Source organism: Cupressus sempervirens, chromosome 3 (genome assembly GCF_028749045.1).
Source record: "Cupressus sempervirens isolate cs-2001-9-10 chromosome 3, ASM2874904v1, whole genome shotgun sequence".
NCBI lineage: Eukaryota > Viridiplantae > Streptophyta > Pinopsida > Cupressales > Cupressaceae > Cupressus > Cupressus sempervirens.
The window spans coordinates 272,469,959-272,497,743 of record NC_143120.1 but is presented as its reverse complement, the minus strand read 5'-3'; the positions used below and the strand labels follow the sequence as shown (position 1 = coordinate 272,497,743).

The 27,785-nt window shown below is 33.7% G+C and overlaps 1 protein-coding gene across 1 annotated transcript; it reads right to left on the bottom strand.

Annotated features, from left to right (window-relative positions):
- Positions 1 to 5,725: 5,725 nt before the first annotated feature.
- On the bottom strand, positions 5,726 to 7,226 carry LOC149565983 (cationic peroxidase 1-like). The gene is made up of 4 exons (XM_089819441.1): positions 6,954 to 7,226; positions 6,676 to 6,867; positions 6,425 to 6,590; positions 5,726 to 6,330 (listed from the first exon to the last, which is right to left on the bottom strand). Exons 1-4 carry the CDS (start codon positions 7,191 to 7,193, stop codon positions 5,945 to 5,947), a joined length of 984 nt encoding a protein of 327 aa, XP_089675567.1. The 5' UTR covers positions 7,194 to 7,226; the 3' UTR covers positions 5,726 to 5,944.
- Positions 7,227 to 27,785: the final 20,559 nt, after the last annotated feature.

The window sequence follows — 27,785 nt, the reverse complement described above, 5'->3', positions numbered from 1 at the left end:
CTAGTGGTTGTTCACACTTGATAATGTGGCTTGCAAGACAGAGTTTTTGTGGATTTTCTTGGCTAACTTGGTGCATTTATTGTGTAAGAATTGAGATTATCATGTGCAGTGATTGTGGGAGGTTGTGTGGACTTATTTGGGTCTTGGTTATTTATCCTAGGTGCATTTAATGAGTATTTTAAGCCTTCTAAGTTATTTGGTATTTAATATATCTTGTAGGATGACTTATGGCTCAATATGTATATAATGTAAGGGTTTATTTAATTTTAACTTTCTAGGCCAACTTGAGCTTAGTTGGGTATAAGTAACTAGTCTTGTGGAGTCTTAAGTCATGATCATCCAAATTTTAGAAGAGGATGTGGAAGACGAGTGAAGTTTGAGAAGAGTTAGTAAATGTTGCTTGGAAAACAAGGAGATTTCTTGGTGGCTTGTGAGCACAAGTTTAGATTCTTTCTAGAAGTTTTCTTCTAGATTTTTGTGGTGCTACAAATTTGGACTAGCTAGGGTTAGGATCAAACGTTGAAGGATCTTTTCATAACTATTACTTTCTTTGTATTTGGCTATAACCAGGAAGACCTTGCAGCCTTGCATATTGCATGTAATTAATTTCTTAATAAATAAAGCATTGTTTTTGGTATCAGGTCTTATATCTTTTTTGTGTTTTGTTGTCGAGTTATATTTTGGGGGGGCTAGGATGTTTTCTTTGGGGATTCTCCTACTTTGTACTACATCACATGCACTCTCAAAAGGTCTACTTCAAGCTAGTGAATTTGTTCTTCCAAGTGTCCTTGACTACTCTTGATATGTTAAGTAATGTACATAAGCTATAGGATGCTACTTCAATTCAATTAAGATATGAATAAATAAATCGAGCAAAATATTCTTTTGCATGTGTACATTCCTTGAGCTACCTCTACACATGGTCAGCTTTCAAGGTAAGGTGTCCCATTAATAGTGAGCATTTCTTTATAGTCCTTTCCTTTTGCAACTCATGTAGCTTCAACTCATCATGATAATTGTTGATAAATATGTAATTTTTACATTTGGATCTTTCATTCTATTCACAATTCTTTTTAGTTCTCCTTCCTTTTCCTTTATCTCTTTCTCAATTCCTTTAGTGTAGTCAAAAGATAAAGTACATTTACCATGCAAATATTTTGCTTCATGTAGGCATCTCCTTGGTTCCTTAATAGAAATATCAAGAAGTGAGAAGTTATTGGTGATATTATTTCAAATAGTGCTGAATAAGTTAGCATCATGAGTGTTTTGTGCAATTATTGTTGCAACTTCTACCAATTTGAAAAATTTCTTATTAAATTTGTCCATTCTCCCCTCTACTCTATTTTCTATGTCAAGCTCATCAATCTGCACTTGAATAGTATCTTGCATTTTCTTTTTCATTATGTCATGTGATTCCAGTGCATTCTTACTCATTTTACCTAATTTGTCTACTATCTTTCCAAATGTAATTGTTGTTATTTGAAGATATTTAGTTATAGCCATGGTACCTTCAACATCTTGATAACATCATGTAGAAATCGTATGATAAGTGCTTTAAGAGGTAATCTTAAAGTATATTTTGATGATGTGTCTACTACATTAGGAGGCACTTGTACAAATGCAATCTATCTTTACTCATATGTAGGGATTTTTTCTCCTAGTGTTTGGGATGATTGGTTATCTATCATATCATTATTTTCTTGCTCTTTGTCTTTCTTCTCATCTTCTTTCTTATCTTCTTCTCTCATTTCCTTCTTTAACTAAATAGTGTTGGATGTGGCTTTCTCCACTATGTTTGACCAAAATTTCTATAAAGTCAAACTTTGTTCTCATAGAGGTATTTATTAATAGCATCTCTTTTGGTGAATCTTTTATGTAGAAGGTACCATTGACTTGTCTTGTTTTCTTCATCATCAAAACTAACGTAATCCACTATATTACCCATGACCAAATTGCCAAATTCATACTCTCGCTAACTTACAAAGGGATCTTCTATATTTCTAGCAAAGGGATCTTCACTAGTGTTAATAGTAATTATATTTCTCCCTGTCATCGTTGTGTCATATTGCACATTAGGTGAATCCTCATTGTCCACCACTGTATCATATTGGGGCTCATCTTGTATTGCTACTACTATTAAAGTGGATGTTGTTTTTGTCATTACTTTAAGTGCTATCTTCTCTATTTCCTTTACTACTTCTTCATACAAGCCTTCCATTATTTGAGTTTCTCTTGTTTTATTTCTCAATAGGGGCTCCAACTCTTCATATCCTCAAATTGATTATCACTATCTAGAGTAGATAGTTTATGGATTCTATTTTCTCTTATTTTCACTCCTTCATTAGATATCTTTATCCTTACTTTTAACCTTTCATATAATTCATTTGTTATGTTTCCATGTATATGTATAAAAAATTTCTTGAAATCAATCATGTACTAAAAACTACATTTTTTAGTTGCCTCTTCTATAAGCAATCATATAAGTCAGAATACTTGCTCATTTGTATAAAGTGTCCATTGTTAATGATCATTTAATTCATTCTACCAACTTTTTTCTTTCCAACATTTCTTCTTCTTTCCACTACTCCTTGCTTGTTGTGGTTTTGGTTGTGTCTATGGTTGGGTAATTTGTCCTCTCATTTTGTTAGGTGTTCTCTCCTTTTCCTTTTCTTCTACTACAGTCTTCCTTCCAACATATTCCATTAATACTCTTGGCTTGCTTTTAAGTCCTGTGTCACTAGCTATTTCTTTGATCCTTGTAGATATTTTAGGTGTAACTTCCTCCTTAGTGCTAAATTAGATGAGATACTGGGGAAACTATATAATCTTGATAACAATGAGGTCGATGGGCACAAGGAGAATGTATATGACAAGGTGTTGGAGTGATAGGGAAATGTCAACAAAATAGAGGCCTCTACTAAGGGGATTGTTAATAGTTGCCCGAATATTATGTTCATGTTTGTTAATTGTCTAAATAGGTTGGTGACGAAAGTTGATTAGGATACAAGGACTATGTTGGTGTTGGATCTTTAACTAGGTTGTTCTATTGGTCAATTTGGGTTCTTGAAGGCTTATGAGGTCAAGATCGAAGAGAAGACAAGTTGCTAACTCTCATTTTTACTTTTTTGAGCTGAATTAGGTAGTTTTGAATATGTTTGATCTTAGAGGGTAGCTGGCTACCTATGATATGGAGCTAGTTTGACATCTTTTATTTTTTGTAGGTTTTTTTTTTGTTTTTTTTTGTTTTTTTGTCTTAGGTCATTTATTTTGGGATTTTCTAGTTATTTTTGGGTAGTATTTGAAGTATTTGTTTAAGAGTTCCTAGCTAGGCTAGTGAATAGATGGTTTGTTGGGCTTTAATACTTTAGCTTTTGTAAATATTGTATGGGATTTCGGGTCTCCCTAAAACTTGTTCTTATCCTTTAAAAAAAAACAACTTACCATTTTCTTGTAGGATCTTACCTAGATTAATATAAGATATTATTAGTCCCTATCTTATTTATGAGGTAGGGAACTAATGTTCTTGTGGTGGCTCCCTATTAAATTTTATAGCGAAAATGGCCTTAATGCTAAAGTTCAAAAATAAAATTATTTTTAAATTAAATTTAGATCACTAATTTCTTTTTTTTGATTGGGCAATATTAATTTTGGCAAAGGTAAAATGAATTTATTGCAACAAATAAATACCAAAATGTCATTTTTGAAAACTTCTCTCAAATTCGTTCCAGACATTTAAGAATTTTTCAACAGCTTGTAGGTTACAATTGAAAACCGAAATTGTAGCAATAGGAAATGGGCTTTGCCTTGCCTTGTGATAGTATGTCATAGTCATTTGGTTGTCATCTCCATTTCTCGAACTCATAATCAGATCTCCTATAGCAAAAGTAATTGAAAAATTCATTAATGTGTGGACAAGAGCCTGCAAAATACAATGGCTTTGTGTCATCTAGAACCTAGCGGTCATTCAAAAAAATATTACATTTACTCTCTGATGTTCCTGATGATACATTACTTTCATTACATTTCTTCTTTGATGTGCTTAGCACATCTATAATTGTGGCAGAACAAACCAATGATATTTGTCTCTTCCCTATTATCAAACCCATCTTCGAGCATCAACTATCCATTATCTTCACAAATCTGCTCTAGTGTCATCATCTTTTCCTCGCTTGCTACCTCTATAAAGTTCCATGTGGAGGATCAATCCTTGGACCTCTCCAAACCTACTAGCTTCTAATAGAATTTTGTATATATCGAAAGAGGACAAATTAAACAATAGTTCTACCAAAACCAAGCTATCAAGAGAAGTAGCCTAGCTATCATCACTATTGGCTAAAACAATTGAATATTGCCATAACAATTTTTTCATATATAAGCCTAAATAGTCGGTACATTGTGAAACTTTATATGGGGCTTTAGATATCCAAAATTAAAAACAATGTGACACCTATTATTTTGAGGTAGCCAAATTAATGTGTTGATATGAATTCTCAATCATTCCAATGATAATGAGCATATAAAGTTAAAATGGGCCACTCTGAAACTTGGTGACTTGGTTATTATTTGGAAACTTATTTCCATTACATCTATGCTAGAACGTATGAAGGTATGAGTTGCATAAAGAGCTCTCATACAATTTTTAGCGACAATCAACACTAAGAATATTTAAACCAAGATGTTACATTCATGATTATTTGATGTACAGATAAGACATTGGAAGAACCCACCTCCCTATGCACCTTCTAGATCTTTCTTTTTAACTTTTGATTAGGGAGAAACTTAAAGTGACATCATTGTGTACTTCTTCAATGTTTAAAAAGTGATTTGGATAGCTCTATAACTTTTTTCCATATTTTATAAAAACATAGAGAGGGTCTATTGAACTTTACTTATATTTTATTTTCAAAAAAATTTAAAAGGTATTTATTTTCATATATTTTGTCTATTTAAATTTATCTAGTTATATATTATTAGCCTATCTCATACATATATTCACATTTGTTCCTATTAACATGTTATTTATGATATTTATGATGTATTCGCTGAGATCTAATATCTTTTTATTTCTAGTGACAACTGAAAGTGTACCAATTTCATACTACAAGAAAAATATTATTTCGTACATAGAAACCTATTTTGCATGAACATAGATAATGATTAAAATCATCCATAAAATGCTCATATTTATTCAATTACTTCATATATTTATTGTATAAGGGAGGGACTCAAGCTCTTGCAAAGCTCTTGTTTATAAATACACCAAAAACATTAAAATTTTAAAATTTTTTAAAATGCATACATTAGACTAATAATTTAATTATGTCTAAACAATCTATTTATTAATTTGAAAACCTAAATAATATAAGATAATATTTATAAAATATAATAATATCATTAAACCTAAATTTTAGAAAAAAATTATACAATATTAATTACCATGAGAATTATATATCCATAATTTAGTTAAAAGGTAGAATTATTATGGACAACCTTATCCTTACGAAGTAAGAAAATATGAGCGCTTACTCTAGATACAACAATTTCCCTACAAGTGGAAAGAAATGAGGGAGAAGACAAAACTAATTTGTTAGAGTTTTCTTTTCTTGGGGACTAGTTTTATTAAAAGCAATTTTTTAATCCAAAAAGTTTAAGAAAAGTGTTCGTTGCTTATGCTATTGGATGTCTTAAAAACATGCACCGAAGGTAACAACCATCGCTATCGAGATTCTTGTGAACACTTTTCCTTGAAAGCTATCATATTAAGAAACGTGTTAAGTTCGACTCTAATTCTCAGATAATGCGACTTGAAACTTCGTACACAGAACACGTCTGACTAACAAGAATCAAGAAATACAATCCAATATACGACTGTCAAAGCTCTCAATAGAGTGCTTATTATAGTCAAATCTTAAGCAGTGCAAGAAATAGTCTAATGCTACAAAAACTAATTGGGCTTCCTACAGTTAGTTCGGATCTGTCCGCTGGTGCCAGTTAAAGGACTGATGTTTCCCATTTTCACCATCGCAGATGCAAAGTCGCTGAAGAAGGTGTTCTGATTGCTACTATAAGTAGTCACCTGAGAATCAGTAGAACCTCCATTGTATAGCTGCTGATCAGAGTGCAAAAGCCCTTTCTTGCTTACAAGATTTTTGTAGTAGTAGTTGTCAAATGTTGTAGGAGTCTGAAGATCCAAAGGTGAAAGGTTATTGTCGCCACTGCTGCTTGGGCAATTCGATTTCAGCGAAGAGGCGAATGTGGTGTCTACGTTGGATTCGTTGTAGATGCGAGCTCTAAAATTAGTGCAGCGAGCTTGACCAATAGTATGAGCACCTGGATAATAATTTTAAGGAAAAAAATCAGGTCCTATATTTTGTATAAAAAGTAATTATTATAGAACAATTATCATATTGGAAAAATAAGTTACCAGAAAGTGCAATCATGTCCTTGGAAGAAAGACCCTGAGCGCTAAAAGATGAGATGAGTGCGCTGAGATTTGATGTGGGTGCAGGAATATTGCTGTTTGCACCGCTAAGGCTTGCAGCTGCGGAGTCTCTTCTTCCCAACTGCACCGTCCATGTTGGACCTCCAAGCTACAAGTGAAAAACAATTTATTAGCATGAAATACTTTAGAAAACTATTCAATTTTATTCAGTTGGAAGAAGAATTAGGAATTACTTCGACAACTGAATCGCGAGCAGATATGGCCAAAATATCAGCACAAGACACAACTCCACTGCAAACTGCCTCCACGTTGGTCTTAATGGTGTCTATCACGTCAAATCCTCTGACTGAATTAGCATTGGGAACTGCAGTTTTTTCTCCTGTTAAAGTCGACGAATCGTCCAATAGAACAGACCCATCGCACCCTTGCACAATTCATCTGGCAATCAGCAATATAGATTGGTAAAAGGCAGAAATAACGTTGGAAAGGAATAAATGTGGAAAATTCATACGTTAACGAAACAGTCATGGAAGTGAAGACGTAGAAGCGACGCCCCCATTCTTTTCTCGTTTGCTACCGCCTGTTTCACAGCAGACTTGACTGTCGACAGGAGATTGGGACACGACGTGCTGTAGTATGTAGAACTAAGCTGGCCATTTACAACAACTGGACATAATCCCAAACTAATGCATGCAAGAAATAAGTAACTGTTTCTCATTGTTGCAAACTGAGAAAAATCTAAGAAAGCCATCGATCGCTTGTGGACTATTTTGAATCGATAGTCTTAGCGATAGAGGAAATCTATGTTTGTCAACTACTAATTGATGGGCTTTTATAATTGAACACAGGATCTTATGTCACGCAACTTCTTTAGCATAAGATTGTATCCAGAGAAGCTTATTAGGTTGATGTTACTTTCACCCCTATATTGGAATTCAATTTTGACTGCGTTACACGCGGAAACAATTATGAATAACTTATTCATCAAAACGTGTCTTCCCGATCCACCCGAAAAAATAAAGAATTAACAGGGAAAGGCTCTATTCAGCAACGAGCCAAAGTCGGTTTCTTTTGTGATCAATTTGACATAATGATACATTTAAATTAATTTATGATTTTGACTTTGTAGAAGCAACGTTTCCACGAACTAAAAGTGATTGTGCCCGTATCGAAATAGGGATGTAATTCCGCGTAGAGTTATCGCTTTCTTTTGCCATGGTTGATGTTCATGTTCGACTTATATATTTTTATTGCTTTCCATCTTATACTTCTTTTCATGTTTTTAAAGTTTATGGATAAGTATTCCAGACATTCAAAACTCTCTAGGAGCTAGGGGTGGTTAGTTGCAATTGGGTGGAGAAACTTTATTGATCGAAAGTCAAAGCGGTCGAGGGATATAATGGGAAAGGAATATTGATGCTGAAGACAGCAAGAAAAAGAGACGAATTAAACTATTATATGTATGTGTATATACCTTTTGACTCACTGTGCGCGTAGAAAATATCTATAACCAATCCATACGACACGTTCGTCCTCCATAGACAGAAGCTCCGAACATCTCTATCACAATGTTTTACTATTACTTCTCATCGATATTCCGAATTGTTGTTATATATAGTATCACATTAATGACCAACGTTAAGGTTGACATCGGATCGAAATCAGATAAGCGAGTTTCATTCTGTCCAACATTTCATTTCACATTCCTAGCTTGTATTCCCTGCGGTTCATTAAATTAAGTTTACGATAACATTAGATTTGCATCCACAATTCAAATTATCTTTTACAAATAAGCGAACCTGTCATTTTCTTGGCTATCATTTTACGATAATTTGTTTTGGAGTTCCACAAAAGTCGGGTATAGAAGAAATCTTAAAATTACATTAACAAAACTAAAATTAAATCATCATTAACTAATTTAAGATATTTAAACTTGAATTTAGAATGTACTTAAAGAACAAGATTACACTATGTGGTCATATTTCTATTGCTGAGATATAATATATTATTATAAATTTTCTAAAATTTTAAGTATTCTTTAACTTTTTGTAATAGAAATTAAAGTATTTATCACAATTTTAGTATATATCTATTTTAACTATTTTAAACAAATTAAATTTTGATGGTTTGTCTCTTGGCAATTTTGATTGGGCGGAAGGGGGTGGCCACATAAGAAACTCTACATACATAGTTCTGGTGGTATGTGTGTGAATATGGGAATTGAAATAGTTTATATGGAGGAGATTTTAGTGTTGTTCCATGGGGTACATATACCAAGTGAAAAAGTGTTTTAAGAAAATCATTGTTGAAGGTGATGCACTCAATGTAATCAATATTTTAAATCATGAAGTTCATATGGTTTGGTAGGGCAACGACATCATCAACAAAAAAATTTGATTTTCTTGACATGGGAGATGAGTTATTTGCCAACACATTTTTCATGAAGACAATCATGTTGCAGATACATTGCCAAACCTTGGAAAGTACACAGATTTTATCAAAATCTAGAAATATATCAATTCTATATTCACAGAGACTCATGTGGTGATTTTGCAAGATATTGCCACTCATTTCAATAATAATGGTGATATCACTTGTAGTAATGAGGATTATTAATTAAATTTTTACTCAAGATGGGTTGGCATGCATTTTCCATTTCCCTTCTAGAATTTTTCTTTTCGAGTATCTAGTGATGTCTTTTTGCCTCTATCTCATCTTTCTCAAGCATTCCACTATGTGTCTTTTTTTACTAGTTCTCTATCTTTTTGCATTATGAGATGGAAGGGTTGATGGTAACCATGCGTTATGATCTAAATCAAATTGAACCTAATAAAAATGATGAGTTTAAGAGGAATAATAGGGTTTGGGAGAATATTGAGAATAGGCATATGGAGAATTATGTGGAGAGTATGCAGGGTTACAACCTAGATTTGTTTTTGAAGGCTTTTTTTCTAAGCACGATGAAAAAGTCACCATTGGGGGATTTATTTCCTAGTTATAGTGGAAATCGTTGTGGCAATTACTGAGTTGACCATGGAGGGTTCTAAAATTCCTTAAAAGTGAAAAGCTTCCTTCAAGGATGATTTCCAACTTTTCTTAGATCCTAGGGAAAATTTCCAAAGCTCCATAGCATTTTTGATCTTGAGTAGCTACCAATTGAATAGAAATTGGTTATAGATAATTATGTTAGGTTCATCACTTTGAAAAGAAGGTACAATAACTTTCATTTCCATCTTTTTCCTATTCTTCATTACTTTGGATGAAATGTTAAATTATATTTCACTTTCTGAATTTACTTGACTCTTTCACTTTTAGTTGACAAAGCCAAGGACAAGGGTGGAGCTCCCCTCCACTAGGGTTTAATTTTTTGGTTCTATTATTTTCAACATCTTTTGACCCCTCAAGTTGATCCTTCCCCTACTCTATCCATTGAGCATAAAAATTTGGTGTTTACACTTGTTTCTTCCTTAGTTAAACTATTAGAGTCCCCCAAAAATATCCCTTTAGTTTCTTGTACTAGGGTTAACTCACCCAAAAAACAAAAAATTCAAAAATAATTTACAATAGAAGAAATAAGAAGATATTATGGAAGTTCTCAATGATTCACCTTCTATTTCCTTGTAGCCCATAAATTTTCACTAGACCCAAGATAATTCCACCCTTAATTCCATTCCCAACAAACCTTCTACCACATTTTCCCTTCTCTTCCCTAAAAACTATCTATGTTATGTCATGGACCTGCATATCCCTAGGTCTATGTCCCCTACCCTACTTTAGAAGATTTCTTATGGTAATATTGATCTAGATACTATGGCAATGAAATCTAAGAAATCACATTTGTCTATCAGAATAGACTTAAAGTAGTTACCAATTGGATAATTTTCTAGCTAAAAATAGAGAGAATAAAGATAAATAAGTTGGAAGCCCTTGTTGAGGTTGAGTGCAATGTAGAGGAATGGACCAAAGGAAAGAGAGATGAAACCCTAATTTTACCTTCTCCTTGAAGGGTTTATAGGTTACCAAATTCTATGTCAAAGTGTTATGGTGTTGATTTCTTTACTTCTTTATGTTGAAGTTGATGAAAGATCAACCCCACAACTCCCAAGAGTCACTCACATGTAGAAACTTATAACAGAAAGAGACAAGCAAAAGCTATGGATGCCAGAATTCCTAGATCCATAGATGAGACATTCTTGATGAGAAAAAATAGAAATTGTTAGTATTAAAAGTGAATGAATGAATTACAAAGAGATCAATCCTTATAAAAGGAGATCAAAACCCTAATAGGTAACTAACCTTGGTTGCATGATAATAAATTAATAAAAGAATTAATTATTATATGACCAAATTTTAGCTTAAGTAAACTAGAGATAGTAAGTGAATAATTAAATCAATATGATTTAATTAATAAGAAAAATACTTTATTACTCTAACACCTAGTCTTAAGATAAACTTAGGGAGTAGCAAAAAACCTAGAAACTATTACTGAAAGTAAACTTGGGTCCCAAGAACAAAGCATAATCAGGTACCCAAGCATAATCAAATCTCTAAAAAAGAGAAGAAATCGAGAGAACCACATGGGAAAAACATACTCCAAAAAGAGATAGAAATAATGTTGAAATAACTAGTAAAGGATTGAAGAAGCCTTTGCACTAGGGAATGTCCCAGAAGATAGGAACAAAAGATTATAATTAAAAATACCATTGAAGCATGAAGCTGCAAACACTACCAAACTATTGATCTGAAGAAACTCCACTATATAGAACATGGACTAGCTAGAGAATTTTAAGTCTAAAGAGCTGATCAATCAAAGATTGAAGGTATCTTCATGGCCTCCAAAATAGGAATGAAAGAGTTTCTATATGGTAAATGATCCATCTCATCGAAATGCATAGGTATCCAGCCATTATAATCACCTTGTACATAGGATCAAATACTAAATACATAGCTCACTTCATCAAACCAAGAAAGAAATACAACCAACATAATCCCCCTATAATACTGAGAGGTAAGACACAAACACTAAATCTAAATTCAATATCTCCTCCATAAAGAACCAACAACATCAAGAGTACAAAAGAAGTACAAACACCTATAATGATACATGTCATCAATACATCATGAGGATAATGTCTATTGGAAATATTCAAGACTAAGCTAAGTTATTGAGAGGAGAGGGGTGAATTAGTAACTTCTAAAACTTTCAACAAATTCAACCTTTAATCCAACCATTCAATGAGCATTATCAATTATATAAGTTATGATCTAATTGCATGCATAAGAAACTGAAAGCATTCATAACACTATGACACAAAGATTTGGTGACCCAAAAACCTTCCAAATAGAAAGTAAAACTAGGGTGGGGATGATACCCACAACTTTAGTACTACAATATAAAGTTACCCTGTTAAAGCTTACATTGACCATTTTTGATGATCTTCCCTATTAGGAGCAATAAGGACTCATAGGTCCACCTTGTGAAAGGATTTACAAACATACAACTAAGTGTGCACTCGATAAAGAGATTTACAAAAGACTATTAGGTCTACCTCATGAAAGGATTTGATTGATTCACCTATTAGGATGAAGCACTAGTAGATCTATGATTTACAACTTAGCTTGATGAATGAGATTCCTTTGTGTACTGATCACCTTTCTGTGATGGATATGTCTCTATTGCTCCTTATGTTTTTATTTCCTTTATAATTCACTCCTTCTTCTTTTCTCTGATGTAATTCACATTCACATATTCATATTTTTCACTCATTATATTACATGCATCCATGTATACATACACTGGATATGATACAACATGTTACATATATATCAATCCAATTATAAAAATTACAAAGTTGGCCATCATACAAGGTACCACAAATGTTACAAATTCGGCCCACATGAAGACATTCAGGTTCTAAATATTGATTCAGTGAGGTTCTAATACTCGACATCCACTATCAATACTTAGAATTGTCATGCACTCAGTAGATGTAGAAACTTGGTCCATACTAATCACTTCTAAGTAGTCCTAAACTTGGTCTACATTGGTGACTCGGTAGACATTATGAAACTCGTCATATAAAATCAGTCTCTTGATTTACATTGTATGACTCAATAAACATTCTCATCTTGAGTTTGATATAAACTGAGTCTCTTAGTCAACACTGGAAAGCTTAGTTAACACTAGACTCTCATCACATACATTGCAAACTTGGTGAAAACTACACTACTCAGTAACCACTGATAAACTTGGCATCAATTGAAATTCATAGTTTACACTACTGGTGTTCATATTAACTGAATCTACTCGGTAACCACTAGGATGTGTCCAATGGAATTGGTAGCAACTATAGAACTTGGTGACAACTAAAATACATGGAAAACACTATAAACTATACAGTGAGCTTGATAAGCATATACAATCTGAATAAGTGTGTGTCATTGATAACAAACTTGACTAATATGTCAACAATCTCCCCCTTTGGCATTAGTGATAGAAACACTTATCATCCAAAAAAGAATACCTTATATCCATCACCATGTGATACTAGCTCAGTAGAGTTTACTATTTTTGTAAGGTATATATAGTATACTATACATCTTCTTGCTATATAAAACATGACTTACTTATTCCAAGTCCCCCCCATAACATATTTCTCCTCATACTATGTGTCTCTCTATGTACATGTCTTACTCCTTCATAGCATATGGCTTTCTCCAATATAACTTTTCTCCCCCCTTTTAATAGTAATGTGAAAGCTTTATTCTATTTTATTTACATAGAAACACCAAAATGAGACAAAAATTCATAATGTACCTTAAGAATGATTGCCAATGTTTTTTCCCAATTTTCCTATAGGAATTTACATGTATGAAGTGCAATTTGTACTTCTGTTGACAATTCTATCATATGGTCCACAATACAAAAGTTATTGTGATGGATTAGATTTTTTGAATATGTAATATGTTTTTGTAGTGCATCCATGTTGGGAAGGATCATGTTCTATATGTCAATCAATGTAGATTTGATCCTTGCTTCTTCCCTTAGCAATTCTGCTTGCATTTTTGACAAGAAACTTATTTCTTAAACTGTACAGAGCTTGAATTGAGTTCAAGTTGCAGCTACTGAGCTCTAACCTTTAGGTCTTCATCTATTTTGGACAATTTGTCCTTCATTTCCTTTGTAAACTAGAAACATCACATAGCTTTCCAAAAAGTGATGACACATTTGAACATGATGTTTCTAAATTGTGCAAAATTATAGAGAGCTCTACTTGATGAATGACAATCTATACAACAATTTTCTCTAGCACTTTATTGTGAAACTTTTTTTCAACCTTCTCCACTAGCTTATCTTGTCCATCAATGTCTTTATTGAATTTCTAGACTACTTCTTTTGGCTGATACAAAATAGGTTGAGAAGAATCAATCTTAATTCCTATAGCCTCTACCAAAATGTTTTTAGCATCTTCAATTATCTTATACTCTTTATCTCTCTCCTCTCTTAGCCTTCTTTTGGAGGAGTTCACCAAATGTCTGCATTTGGTCTAGAGTAAGCCTTTAAACATCCCAATTGGAGATTACTATTTCCTCATCTAAATCAATGTCTTCCTATATCTCCTTTCCTTTTTCTAAAAAAATTGTGCTTAGTTGAAGCTTGGGCTCAACTATCCTCGCACTTATTGCTTTTGTATCTAGAATAGAAACAATGGTAGAGATACTAGGGCTTGCAGTAAAAACTAATACTGTACTAACTGAAGGAATACTTATAGAAATACTTGAGGAGCTGAAAATTGATTTTCTCAAAATTGAAGAAGTCAAAACTAGTGTACTTACAACCAAAGAAGTCAAAATTGGAGAAGTCAAAATTGAAGTACTTAACTTGGTAGCTGAAGGAGGAATCTATAGCTTGATGGATGAAGTGGAAGTCACTTCTATTAGTGATGTGCTGAGCTAAGTGGGAACAAAGATGATTGGAAATTTGATATATCACTGGCGGTTACAACCAAACTTGCTGATGTTGTCTCCACACTTGGTGTTGACACTGGCTTGCTTGGAGAGTGAAGAAGTGAGGCAATGACTATTGCAGCTATCTTGGTTGGGTTAGTCTCCTCATCATCTTTCTTTTCTTCCTCAGTAGCCTCTTGTCCTTGATCCTCTTCATCTTCTTCATTGTCAAAGTGAGTTACTTCTTCAACATTCTCTTCTTCATCTTTCTCCTTATCTTCTTCTTCATCATCATATTTAACATTGACTAGAAAATAACTTGGTTTATGTAATATATATATATTCTTTCAAGTGTTTGTTGTATTCCTAACAACATGCTCAATGTCCTTGATCAAAACTAGATAATTGTTAAACATTAGAGTCAATTTTTCTTCATTTTTCTTTAATGACTCGTTCACCTCGGCATTTGATATGCTCAGTAACAACTTCCTTAGGGTTTGTCCATATATATCCTTGATAGTTTGCATAGAAAAATCCCATCTTGACTTTATCTTTTCTAATAATTCAATAGGAACTTGAGAAGTGACCTAATCTGGTGAGTATTTTCACTTACCCATTTTATTCAACACCAGGTCTTCAACTTTCTTTTTCTCCTCTACTATTCTAATCTCATATTTCAATGATTTAAAACTTGTTATGCCTGCTCCTTCCAATTGCTTTAACCTATCATATAAGGTGGGTGGAGGTTTTCTAAATATGATTTTTCCTCCTTCTTTGTTAGCTTTCTTTCTTGACCTCCTGATGAATACTACAGTGGATGGTTTTGTTGGCTTGGTGATGATCACCTTGCCTTTCTTCTTTAGTGGCACTTCTTTCTTAGACTCTTCCTCATCCTTTGCTTCTTCACCTTGCTCATCCTCACCTTTTCCCTCAGTTAACAAAAGGGCTGAACTTGATCTCAGCTTTGAAATCCTTATTTTCCCTTTGTTGAATGCCTGAGGGAGATTTATTTCAAGTTTAATCTTTGCCTTTTCTTCACCGTACATTCCAAAGTATGCAGCCTTAGGATTAACTAGTTCATTGATAAGATCTTCAATCATATCCTTTACTTTATCAATGTTGACCTCATAACCAAGAGGTTTTAACCACACAATTCTAGGCTTAGCTTCCTGAATATACACCTTATAACTATCCACAATGAAACATATATCATCTTTATAGTCCTCAACAAGCTTCTTGGGGATTCTGAACCTATTGTTCATTTTCTCCTTAAATACATCACAATAATTTTCCATAATACTATTGTAGTTTTCACCCATCTCTATAATATACTGATTGATTTGATAGAGCATAGGCACATCTTTTCTCCATACTACAATGACTTTAGAAGGAAAGAATTTTTGCATGTAAAAGAATAGGCAAGTCAACAAGGAACTAAGCTTATATGGATTTTTTTTTTGAAGTTCTTATGCTTTCCATGTTCTTGTTGAACTATCTCATCAATAACTCAGCAAGGTTGTATGATAAATTGTTCTTAACCACCTTGTAAGCTAAGTCCATAGCTTCACATGACACACTATTCAATCTACTTGAACTATATATTTTGTGTGTAATGACATGAATACCAAACTTCAGTTCTGCATTAGTGACACTACTGATTTTCATTCCTCTGTCATCCCATTCAGCTAGGATTTTCTTTTCCAAATCTTCCTAACCTAGGGTATTTGTTATTTTGGCTTTGGCTAGCATAGGGAGGCTAGTGATTCAATGAATCATCTTCTTGGTTATCAGAATTGGTTGTTCTAGCCATAGCTGCCCATTATGTACTCAGCTAAGGATAAACCTAATCCATTTGATTTGAAATTCTTGGGGCATGTGAGGGATGTGTTTCAACCCTTTAGTTTCAAGATGTTGATGCTCAGGTTTTAGGACTCCATTCACATATAACTGACCTAGGGCATCGTCCATTTCTAGTGTACCAATTTCTTGAATAATGCATTTTAAATGAGTGTGAATATCATTCATAAGAAGTACCTTCAGAGGAATTTGGGATTGTGTACCACTTGGATCTAGGGTTTCAGTGATTGCAAGAGTGAGCTTGAAATCTAGCACCTTCCACTCAACTCCACAAACCAACATGTCAGATCCTTGCTTAACGTTGTTGCTACTGGATGCCATTTTCACTCTGTAGGGTTTGAGAGAATTCTAAAATCTTTCACTAGAAATTTTCTCAAATTGCTTTGATTGCATTGAAAATTGCTCTTCACAATAGCACTCAAAATTTCACGATAATAAATGGTTTTAATTCCATGCCTTTTGTTGAAATTTTGTCATTAATACTCGATACAAAAGTAGACATGTTGATAGACTATTATCCACTACATGGCATTGAAAACTCAGCAAAGTCTTCATGGCTCGGTAACCATATGAATCTTTATTACTCCCCACCTTGCTCAGTAGAGTCTATGACCTAACCTCACTCAGTAGAGAAGTAACTCAGTAGTAACTAATACCAGTCTCATTCAATGATCCCTTTGTATCCTGAATATAGATTTGGATTTTTGCCACCTTTCAATTGAAACTGATTTGGATGTCATCTTTGATAGCCTAGTTCCAATTCTCCTATGAGAACTTAATTAGAAATGGTAGTCACCCAATTCTTGAGTAACTTGACCATTATTGCTTGGACTTGTATCCTTGGTAAACTTAGGAACCCATTGCTGTCTCGTCTACTTTTAGATGTTATTAGCTTTTGCCTTCTTTTCATCTTTAATTCTACTAGTATTCATGTAGTTCTTGGCAAGATGACCAAGTTCTGTACAAATGAAACATCTTTTAGTGGTATCTCTTTTCCTCATATGATGTTTACCACAATTAATAGCAATGTGTCCAAATTCTCCATAGTAATGACATCTACACCAGGTGTTTTAGTCCCATCCAAATATTGCTTTCAAAATTTTCTCTACTAGATGCAATACCTTGGTTTTGCATTCTGATGACTTGTGTCCATATTTCTTGCATTTGTGACATCTTCCTTCAAATCTTGATTTCTCTTTGCATTCATTGGCTCTATGACCATGCTGATTGCAATTGTAGTATTTTCCATTGAATTTTGTTTTTCCATTACTCCAACACTTGTTTGATGTATGACATCTCTTACCACAATGATTACAAGTAGGTCTTTGGTTCTTTTGAGCTCCTTGCTTGGATTATTCTCCTTCTTTTGTATATCCAATTCCTACTTTTCCTTTTTACCTATAGAGGTTTTTCTCATTCAATTGATTCATGTCTGCTTGAGATTTCATCATTCTTTCATTGATTTTCTTCTTAGAGTTTAGATCATTCCTCAATCTTTCATTGATTTTTCTTTTGGATTTTAGATCATTTTTCATTCTTTCATTCTTTGCCTTTCAGAATTTAGATCATTCCTCATTCTTTCATTTTCAAATCTTGGGCTCATGATTTCTTCATTTACATTGTAGAGTTGATCAATAAGGTCTACTTGCTGAAGGGATTGGTTCTAGATTTCATTGTTTCTTCCATTTATCTCTTCTTTTATCTTCTTTCTCTATTCCAAGACTTCACATAACCTTACCATTTGAATTTCTTGTTCTCTTCTTAGCTTTCTTGCTTCTTCTTGGAGGGAACCATTCTTTTCTAGGAGATCTTTGATCAAGGTATTTTTTAGTGGCTAATATTCATAAATTGGCTAATTTTAGAATATTTTGGCAAGTAATTTGGCTAATAATTAAAAATTTAATACAATTTGAATCGCCACATTTTTATAAAATTTAGTTTTAAAATATTCAAAATCGCTCAATAATTTATTTTGCTAAAAAAATTAAACTCAATGATTCACGATTCACCACAATATTTAATACATGATTAGATTTAATTCATTAAATATTATATATTTTTGGATAAATTAAAACTAATTCACTAATAATTATCATAATTATTAGTTACTTTAGGGATATATCACTAATATTTAGTTTTCTCTATTGATTAAAAATATTATTTAAGGATCCTCATAATATTCCATGACGTAAAAAATAGTTCAATTTTGATTTATAATAATATTCCATGGTGATTAATGAACTTCCTATTATTTTTGAGATTTTCTAATATTTCCTACATAAATATTATGATTTTAAAATAATTGCCAATATAGCTAGTATTAAAGATATAAATAATTGAGAGATTCACCAATTGAGATAATTTTGATTTTTAAAATAATGAAATATTCGCCAATATTTTATATCTTTTTCTATAGGGGGTTTTCTTAAAGTTTACCTTGTCTTTGATTGCTTCATTGGCTTCATTTGAATTGCTTGAATGAAGGTCTTCAATTCTTTCTTCAATGTAGAGTTGATCATTCATTTGAATTGCAAGTTCTTTTCTTGTTTTCAAGGATTGAGAGAGTTGCTCCTTTGTTTTCTTGAGTTGGGCAATGGCCATTTCTAAATTCAATTTTTCATTGTCAATGGCTTTTTCAAGTCTGAATATCTTCCATGGCCTTGATCTTTGCTCAAGATGTTAAGCTTTCTTCTAAGAACTAGAAAGCTCTAATACCAATTGTTGGAAATATTCAAGACTAAGCTGAGTTACTAAGAGGGGAGGGGTGAATTAGCAACTTCTAAAAATATCAACAATTTCAACCTTTACCATTCAATTAGCATTTATCCATTATAAAATTTTGATCTAATTGCATGCATAAGAAACTAAAAGCACTCATAATACTGAGACACAAAGATTTGGTGACCTATAAACCTTCCAAACCGAAAGTAAAACTGGGGTGGGGATGATACCCACAATTTTAGTACTGTAGTATAAAGTTAGCTTGTTAAAGTTACATTGACCACTTCTAATGATATACCCTATTAGGAGAAATAAGCACTATTAGGTCCACCTTTTGAAAGGATTTACAAACATACAATTAAGTATGCACTTAGTAAAGAGATTTACAAAAGACTATTAGGTCTACCTTGTGAAAGGATTTGACTGATCCACTTGTTAGGATGAAGTAGTAGTGGATCTCTAATTTGCAACTTGGCTTGCTGAATGAGATTCCTCTGTTTATTGATCACCTTTCTATGATAGATATGTCTTTGTTGCTCCTTATGTTATTATGGCCTTTACAATTTGCTCCTTTTGTTTTTCTTTGATGTAATTTGCATTCACACCTTCATATTTTTCACTCATTACATTACATACATCCATGCATATATAAATTGGATATGATACAATGTGTTACATATATATCAATCCAATTATTCAAGTTACAAAGTCGGCCATCATACAAGTTACCGCAAATGTTACAAAGTCATCCCACATGAAGACATTTGGGTTCTAATACTCAGCATCCACTATCAATACTTGGCATCATCATACACTTGGTAGATGTAGAAGCTTGATCCATACTGATCACTTCTAAGTAGTCCTAAACTTGGTCTGCACTGGTAACTTGGTACACATTGTGAAACTCATCATATAAATCAAGTCTCTTGATTTACATTGTATGACTTGGTAAAAATTCTCACCTTGAGCTTAGTATAAACTGAGTCTCTTGGTTAACACTGCAAAGCTCAGTTAACACTATACTCTCATCACATACACTATGAATGCGGTGAATACTACATTGCTCGATAACCACTGATAAACTTGGCATCAACTAAAATGCACGGCTTACACTACTGGTCTTCATATTAACTAAATCTACTTGATAACCACTAGGATGTGTCCAAAGGACTTGGTAGCAACTATAGAACTTGGTGACAATTCAAATACATGGCAAACACTATAAATTGTATAATGAGCTCAATAATCATATACAATTTGAAGAAGTGGATGTCACTTATAACAAAATTGACTAATATTTCAACAAATGTCATGGAAGGATAAATCACTTGACAAAGGAAGATGACAAATATGGCCAACATGAAATCTCCCAAGGCACATTATAATGTACTATGAGTACAAAAAAAACACAAAGATGTGTAAGATCTTGAAATGCAATAGAGTTGTACTTTATCTTAGAATATTTGCAAAAATACTACAAAAGGATGTCAACAAAGATCAAAAGAGACTCAAGGTTGATATAAGAGATAACACAATCCATGAAAAATCATCTGAAGTAATAAAATCAATAAAGAAAAAAAAAATTGATTGGGATGTGCCTAGAGAAGAATATGGAATAATAACTAGCATCTTTCATGGCCCCTTTTCAAATATTTAAAAATAATAATATTTGCTAAGGCAGGCATGCCCAAAAAAGCTGATGTTTCAGCAAAAGGGGCTAATCTTTGGAAACCAATAGACTAATAAATAAAAATTATTATTAAAATATGTTTTATTAACCCCTCTTGGATGTGAGTTTGGGTTATGCCCTCTTTTAAGGGATTTGGAGGCATTTTGGGCTCATTTCAGAACTTGATTTTTGCTCATTGCTTTGTTGTTCTTCAGAGGCTGCCAAACCTGTGGAGAAGGAGACCCAAGGACAGGATTTTAAAAGTTTCTAGGAAGTCCAATGATGGGAGTTTAAATCAATTCCATGTGCAAGCTCATGCAGAGTTTTCCCTTGTGCTGAATAGTGCAGATTTGTGGGTTTTCGGGTGTGTTTTTTGTAAGAGTTTGGTGTTTTCAGTTGAGTATTTCATATCAGTTTGGTTTGCTGCTACATTTTAGAGTTTTAATGTTAAAATATATCTAAATATATGTATTGGGTCGTGGTTAAATTTTTTTGATAGATTATTAGTGTTTTGTGGTGATTCCGAGCTATTTTGTGTTATTTTCGAGAGCCCGATAAGCATTGTTTTTGTCCTTTGTTTGAGATCTGTTGTGTAAATGTTATACAGATATGGAAATTTCATTTTTTAAGTTTTTATGCTGCTGAAATTTCTATAAAAATGTCCACTTTCAGATTTATTAATAGTATGTGAAGTTGTGAAGTTTTTGGCACTATTTCGGACATACTCGATTTGGGGTTTATTAAGAAATTGGTGGATCTTTGTAATATTGGTTGTTTGATTTTGAAAATCTGATTAGCGGGTTGAAATATCATATAAATTTAGAAAAAGGACATTTCAGTGGTATCAGAGCTATGATCTTGCCAGCCTAAGGATTTGTAGAAGTTGCATGCAACCAAGTGAAAGAGAAAAGAGATATTTGCAGTGAGAAAAGAATAAAGAAATTTTGATCAAACCTCAAGCTAAAAGTAAAAGTACAAAATCCAAGGAAGGAAAAAGTATGGCTGTTCAAGATGAGATGGCAAAGAAATTTTTCCAAGACATCCAAGATACTCAGAAGCAAACACGGGATAGTTTGGCAGAAACTAGAGAGGCTTTGCGGATATTGAGGGAAAAATTGCAAGGAGTTGCATCTATTAATGAGAGAGGGAGCACTTCAAAGGAGCCAAGAAATAATGAACCCACACCCTCTAAATTAAAAAAAAACTATTTTCCTGCCTGCAGATGAGCCACTAGTACCAAATCTAGCCCTTAATCCCATAGAAGAAGTTACAGGTAACTTGATTGCATTAAGAGCTACTTACAATGGCTTAGATGACGACTTTCGCAGTTTGATACCTTTTAGAAAATATGTGGATATGATGAACACTTTGATGCCCAAGAAAGAGTACAGGAGGGAGCATGACATAAGTGGAAGAGAGCTCAAAAATAAAATAAGAAAGTTTACAACACCTACTTTTGATGGAACAAATAAAATTTTAGCTAGAGCATGGCTACAAAAATTACAGACCTTCTTCACACTTAACCCCATGAAGGAGAGTGATGCTGTTCAATTTGCAAGTCTACACTTGGAAGATGTAGCCTATGATTGGTGGTATCATGGCATGACTACTCAAGGTCATATCAGGTAACTACATTTGATGATTTCAGTCAAAGAGTGATAGATAGATTTGACCTCAAGGATGATGAAGAGTACTTTAAAGAATTGTTAAAGTTGAAGCAAACCAAATCAGTTAATGAGTATATAGAAGAATTTCAAAATGTGGCTATTATGGTACCTAATATGAGTGAAAAGAAGACTGTTTATCTTTTCTTTGATAGGTTGGAATATTTTTTTAAGGGTTTAGTTAAGGATTTCTCACCCTTAACCTTACAGGAAGCTATCAAAAGAAGCTTGCAACTTGAAACTTGCGCGCCTATGAAATCAGTCACTACTCAAAAACCCCCAAATCTTGGGCAACATAAGGGGAATTTTTAGAAAAAGACTTTTCCAACACTACCAAGAGATGTGATAAATGTGGCAAAAAAGAAGGTAGATGAAGAGTCAAGGAGTGAATTATGAAGGAGAAAGCTTTGTTTCACTTGTAGAGAACCATGGGTTCCGGGACATAGATGTTTGGGGAAGGGTCAAGTGAACTATATTGAAGTTGCTTCAAAATCTGATTTAGATGAGCATGAGGAATATCATGACACTAAGAAGGAGAAAGAAGAAGAGAAAGGAAAAGAAATCAGCAAGGATGGCACTTTAGCGGTATTATCAAGAGTCCCAAGATACCATCCCTTTCGAATTTGAGGGGTACTAGCAGGGCAAAGGTTGACAGTTCTTCTTGATAGTGGGGCAACTCACAATTTTATTGATGAGGGATTTGTCATGAAAAGAGGGCTAAAAGTAGAAGATTTTGAAGGATGCAATGTTACTGTAGCTGATGGATTCATTATTCCTTGCGCATGGGTGGTGAAACAACCAAAGATGACGTTACGAGATTATGAGTTATGTGATGACTTCTATGTTGTTGGCATTGGGGAGATAGATCTTGTATTGGGTGTTCAATGGTTGCACTCTATTAGAGGCTATTACATGAACCATCAAACTATGGAGTTTAAATTTCATTCCAATGGGAAAGAAGTCTTATTGAGAGGCTTATCAAATGGAGCACCTAAGGTAGTCTCTGCAAAGAGGACAGAGAGGACTTTTTGAAGAGGACAAGTAGCATGGGCAGCAGGAGTCATAATCCATCCAACAAGCTCTCCAAAGAATCAAGGTAATTTCCATTTTGAAATTCAAAATATTCTTGATAAGCATAGTATAGTTTTCAATGACTTGCCTTTAGGATTACCACCAGATAGAGGTTTTGAGCATGTTATAGAGTTAGAACAGGGTGACAAACCAGTTATAACAACCCCATACTTCCATCCAAGAGGTTATAAGGAAGAAATTGAAAAAACTATTAAGGAACTCCTAGACATGGGATTCATAAGGCCTAGCTCTAGTCCATTTGCATCATCTGTGGTACTTGTCAAGAAAAAGGATGGTACACCGAGAATGTGTATAGACTACAGGGCTCTAAACAAAAATAGGTATCCCATACCACACATATATGAACTCATTGATGAGTTACATGGTGTTGTATACTTCTCAAAAATTGACTTAAGATCAGGGTACCATCAAATCTGAATGAGGGGTGAAGATGTGGAAAAGACTACTTTCAGATGTCACTATGGGCACTTTGAATTTCTTGTTATGCCATTTGGCCTCACTAATGCACTTGCAACATTCCAATCTTGTATGAATAAGGTATTCAGCCAGCGTCTTCAAAAATTTGTTTTGGTATTTTTTGATGATATCTTGATTTACAGTAAAACATGGAAAGAGCATCTAAAGCACATAGACACTATTTTAGGAATCTTGGAGCAGCAATCTTTCTATGCTAAGCTATCTAAATGTGAGTTTGGTTTGATAGAGATCCTATATTTGGGACATATTATAAGTTCTAAAGGAGTATAGGTAGGTCAACAAAAAATTCAAGCAATTTTGGATTGGCCTTCACCCACTAATCTTACACAGTTGAGAGGTTTCTTTGGATTGTGTAGCTACTATAGGAGATTTTCCAAGGGATTTTCTTAGCTTTCTACCCCCTTGACTGATTTGAAAAAGAAAGGAGCTTTTGTTTGGACAGAAGAGGCACAAAAAATATTTGATAAGCTTAAGAAGGTAATAAGTTCATGCCCTGTGCTTGCAATTCTAGATTTCTCTTTACCTTTTGTTGTTGAATGTGATGCTTTTGGAGAAGGTATAGGGGTTGTCCTAACTCAAAGGGGACATCCAATAGCATTTGAGATTAGAAAACTAAATCAATCAGAGAAAGGTTACTCCATCTATGATAAGGAAATGTTGGCAATCATGCATGCGCTTCATAAGTTTAGAGAATATTTGGTATGTGGGAGATTCATTGTAAAGACAGACCATAATAGCCTTAGGTTCTTCTTGAACTAAGGGGATTTGAATGATCATCAACAAAAATGGGTAAGAAAATTGGAAGCTTATGATTTTGATATTGAATACATGAAAGGAAAGAATATTGTGGTTGTTGATGCTCTCTCAAGAAAGCCCACTCTGTGTTCCTTAACATCTATCTCTGCTGATTGGAAAGTCTCCATAATTTTAGAGTATGCTAAAAATTCCTTTGCCACCAAGATTTTGGATAAGTTAGTGGATGATAACAGGTATAAAGTTATTGATGAATTGATTTATTACAAGAATAGGATCTTCTTAGTGCCAAGATCAAAAACTAAGGAAAGGATATTGAGGGCCTTTCATGACAAACCTTTGGATGGTCACCAGGGATACTTCAAGACATACAGGAAAATTTGAGAGTGGTTTTCATGGAAGGGTACGAAGGAGGATGTCCTTAAACACATTAAGGAATGTATGGTATGCCGACAAAGCAAGAGTGAGCAAAATTTTCCTGTAGGGTTGTTGCAGCCACTTCTTATTCTTGAACAAAAATGGGAAAGTATTTCCATAGACTTCATCAATGGGTTGCCCAAGGTTCAAGGTAAGGATTGCATATATGTGGTGGTAGATAGACTAACTAAGTATGCACATTTCTTTCCTATCACATCTGATTTCAAGTCATCACAAGTGGCTGAAATGTTCTTCAAGGAGATTTTTAGATTACATGGCTTGCCTAGAAACATTTTCAGTGACCGGGATAGTAGATTCCTCAGCTCTTTTTGGAAGGAGCTCTTTCATTTGGCAGGAACTAAACTCACCCCCAGTACTAGCTATCACCCTCAAACAGATGGAAAAATAGAGATATAAATGGATAGAGGGATATTTGAGGAACTATGTTTCAAATCAACAACATTCTTGGGTGAAATGGTTGCACCTAGGGGAGTATTGTTACAATACATCTCATCACATGTCTATTGGTATGCCTCCTTTTTGTGCTCATTATGGTTATGATGCCCTTTTCTTTGTTGATTTAGTACTTTCAGATAGCAGAGTACCTGTAGCTAGTGATTTCATCAAGCAAAGCCAAGACATAATAAGGTCCCTCAAGGATAATCTACAACATGCACAGAACCAATAAAAGTTGTATGCTAATAGGAAAAGGAATGAAATATCTTTTGAGGTGGGAGATTTGGTATTTTTTTGGTTGCAGCCATATAAGCAAAGCACCTTGAAGAGGAGTGGGGCGGAGAAACTCAAGCTAAGGTTCTATGGGCCTTATAAGATCACCAAGAAGGTAGGAGAGGTAGATTATGAATTGGAGCTCCCACCAAATAGAAAAATACATAATGTTTTCCATGTATCTTGCCTGAAGAAGGTTCTAGGCCAGAAAACTATAGTATCTATAGAATTACTACCCCTTGATGATGAAGGGAAATTAGTTTTGATACTAGAAGAGGTTTTGGATACAAGAGAGAAAAGATTGAGAAACAGGAGCATCATAGAGCATTTGGTCAAATGGAAAGGATTACCACTGGAGGATGCAACTTGGGAAGGAGCACATATTATTGAACATTCCAATCTTCATTTCTTGAGGACAAGCAATATTTGGGAGGGGATGACTTGTCATGTCCCCTTTTCAAATATTTAAAAATAATAATCTTTGCTAAGGCAGGCAGGCCCAAGAAAGGTGAAGTTTCGGAAAAAGGGGCTAATCTTTGGAAACCAATGGACTAATAAATAAAAATTATTATTAAAATATGTTTTATTAACCCTTATTAGACGTGAGTTAGGGTTATGCCCTCTTTTAAGGGATTTGGAGGCATTTTGGGCTCATTCCAGAACTTGATTTTTGCTCATTGCTTTGTTGTTCTTCAGAGGCTGCCAAACTTGTGGAGAAGGAGACCAAAGGAAAAGATTTTGTAGGTTTCTAGGAAGGCTAAGTATGGGAGTTTAAATCCATTCTATGTGCAAGCTCATGCAGAGTTTGCCCTTGTGCTGAATAATGCAAATTTGTGGGTTTTCGGGTGTGGTTTTTGTAAGAGTTTGGTATTTCCGATTGAGTATTTCATATTAGTTTGGGTTGCTGCTATATTTTAGAGTTTTAGATGTTAAAATATAGCTGAATATATGTATTGGATTTTAGTTAAACTTCTTTGATAGATTATTAGTGTTTGTGGTGATTCCAGACTTTTGTGTGCTATTTTCGGGAGCCCGATAAGCATTGTTTTTCTCCTCTGTTTGGGAGCTGTTGTGTAAATGTTATATAGATCTGGAAATGTCATTTTGTAGGCTATTATGCTGCTTAAATTTCTATAAAAATATCCACTTTCAAATTTATTAATAATATGTGAAGTTGTGAAGTTTTTGGCACTATTTCAGACATACCCGATTTGGGGTTTATTAAGAAATTGGTGGATCTTTGTAATATTGGTTGTTTGATTTTGAAAATCTGATTAGAGGGTTGAAATATCATATAAATTCATAAAAGGGACATTTTAGCATCACTGAAAAAAGTACATAAAAACCTTTCAATAATATAAAGAATTCTTGGAAATCAGAGATTAGATGCTCAAGATATGTCTCCCATAGTGCAAAATAGAACTTATGGCTTTGACTTCATAGAGAGGAAACAAAATAGGATCAAAAGTCCAAATAACCTATACCATTATGGTAGGTTTGGGAAGAGCTTTTTGATGATATAAGATTTGTTAAAAAATACCATTGTATGCCCAAGATACAACCAAAAAAGTGCCAATGGGTCTTTAGGACAAAATAAATCCAACAAAGATGGGTGACTGGCCATGAAATTTTGGTTCAAAAAATGTTGATGTCATGAGTTGTGGCTGTTAGACTTGTTGCTTTAATACTCTCCTGATGTCAACACTATGTAGGCATCATTTGCATTTTAAAATTTTTTTGTTAAGAAAATAAACAAGGCATTTTTTTGAACTTTAACTTTTTTAGAGCATGTGTTTTTTTTCAATAAATTGAAAAAAATTAATTTACCCTTTTTCAATAAAAAGTTCATCACAATGGGAAGTGTACCCATAATTTAGAGTAAAAATATTTTCCTTACTAGTCAACTATATCAAAATTGAACAAATTGTATATGGAAATAGGGGATTTTGGGTGCTAAAAGTCCAATGGTGAGGTTCATTTGTGCTCAAAATGAACCAAAATAATGACCCCTTTAGAT

Excerpts from the sequence above, each read along its gene's own strand:
- LOC149565983 (XM_089819441.1), bottom strand. The coding sequence starts at position 7,193 with ATGGCTTTCTTAGATTTTTCTCAGTTTGCAACAATGAGAAACAGTTAC. Across the intron at positions 6,591-6,675 it reads CTCGCGATTCAGTTGTCGAA|CTTGGAGGTCCAACATGGAC; the intron begins GTAATTCCTAAT and ends TTTCACTTGTAG. Across the intron at positions 6,331-6,424 it reads GGACATGATTGCACTTTCTG|GTGCTCATACTATTGGTCAA; the intron begins GTAACTTATTTT and ends ATTATTATCCAG.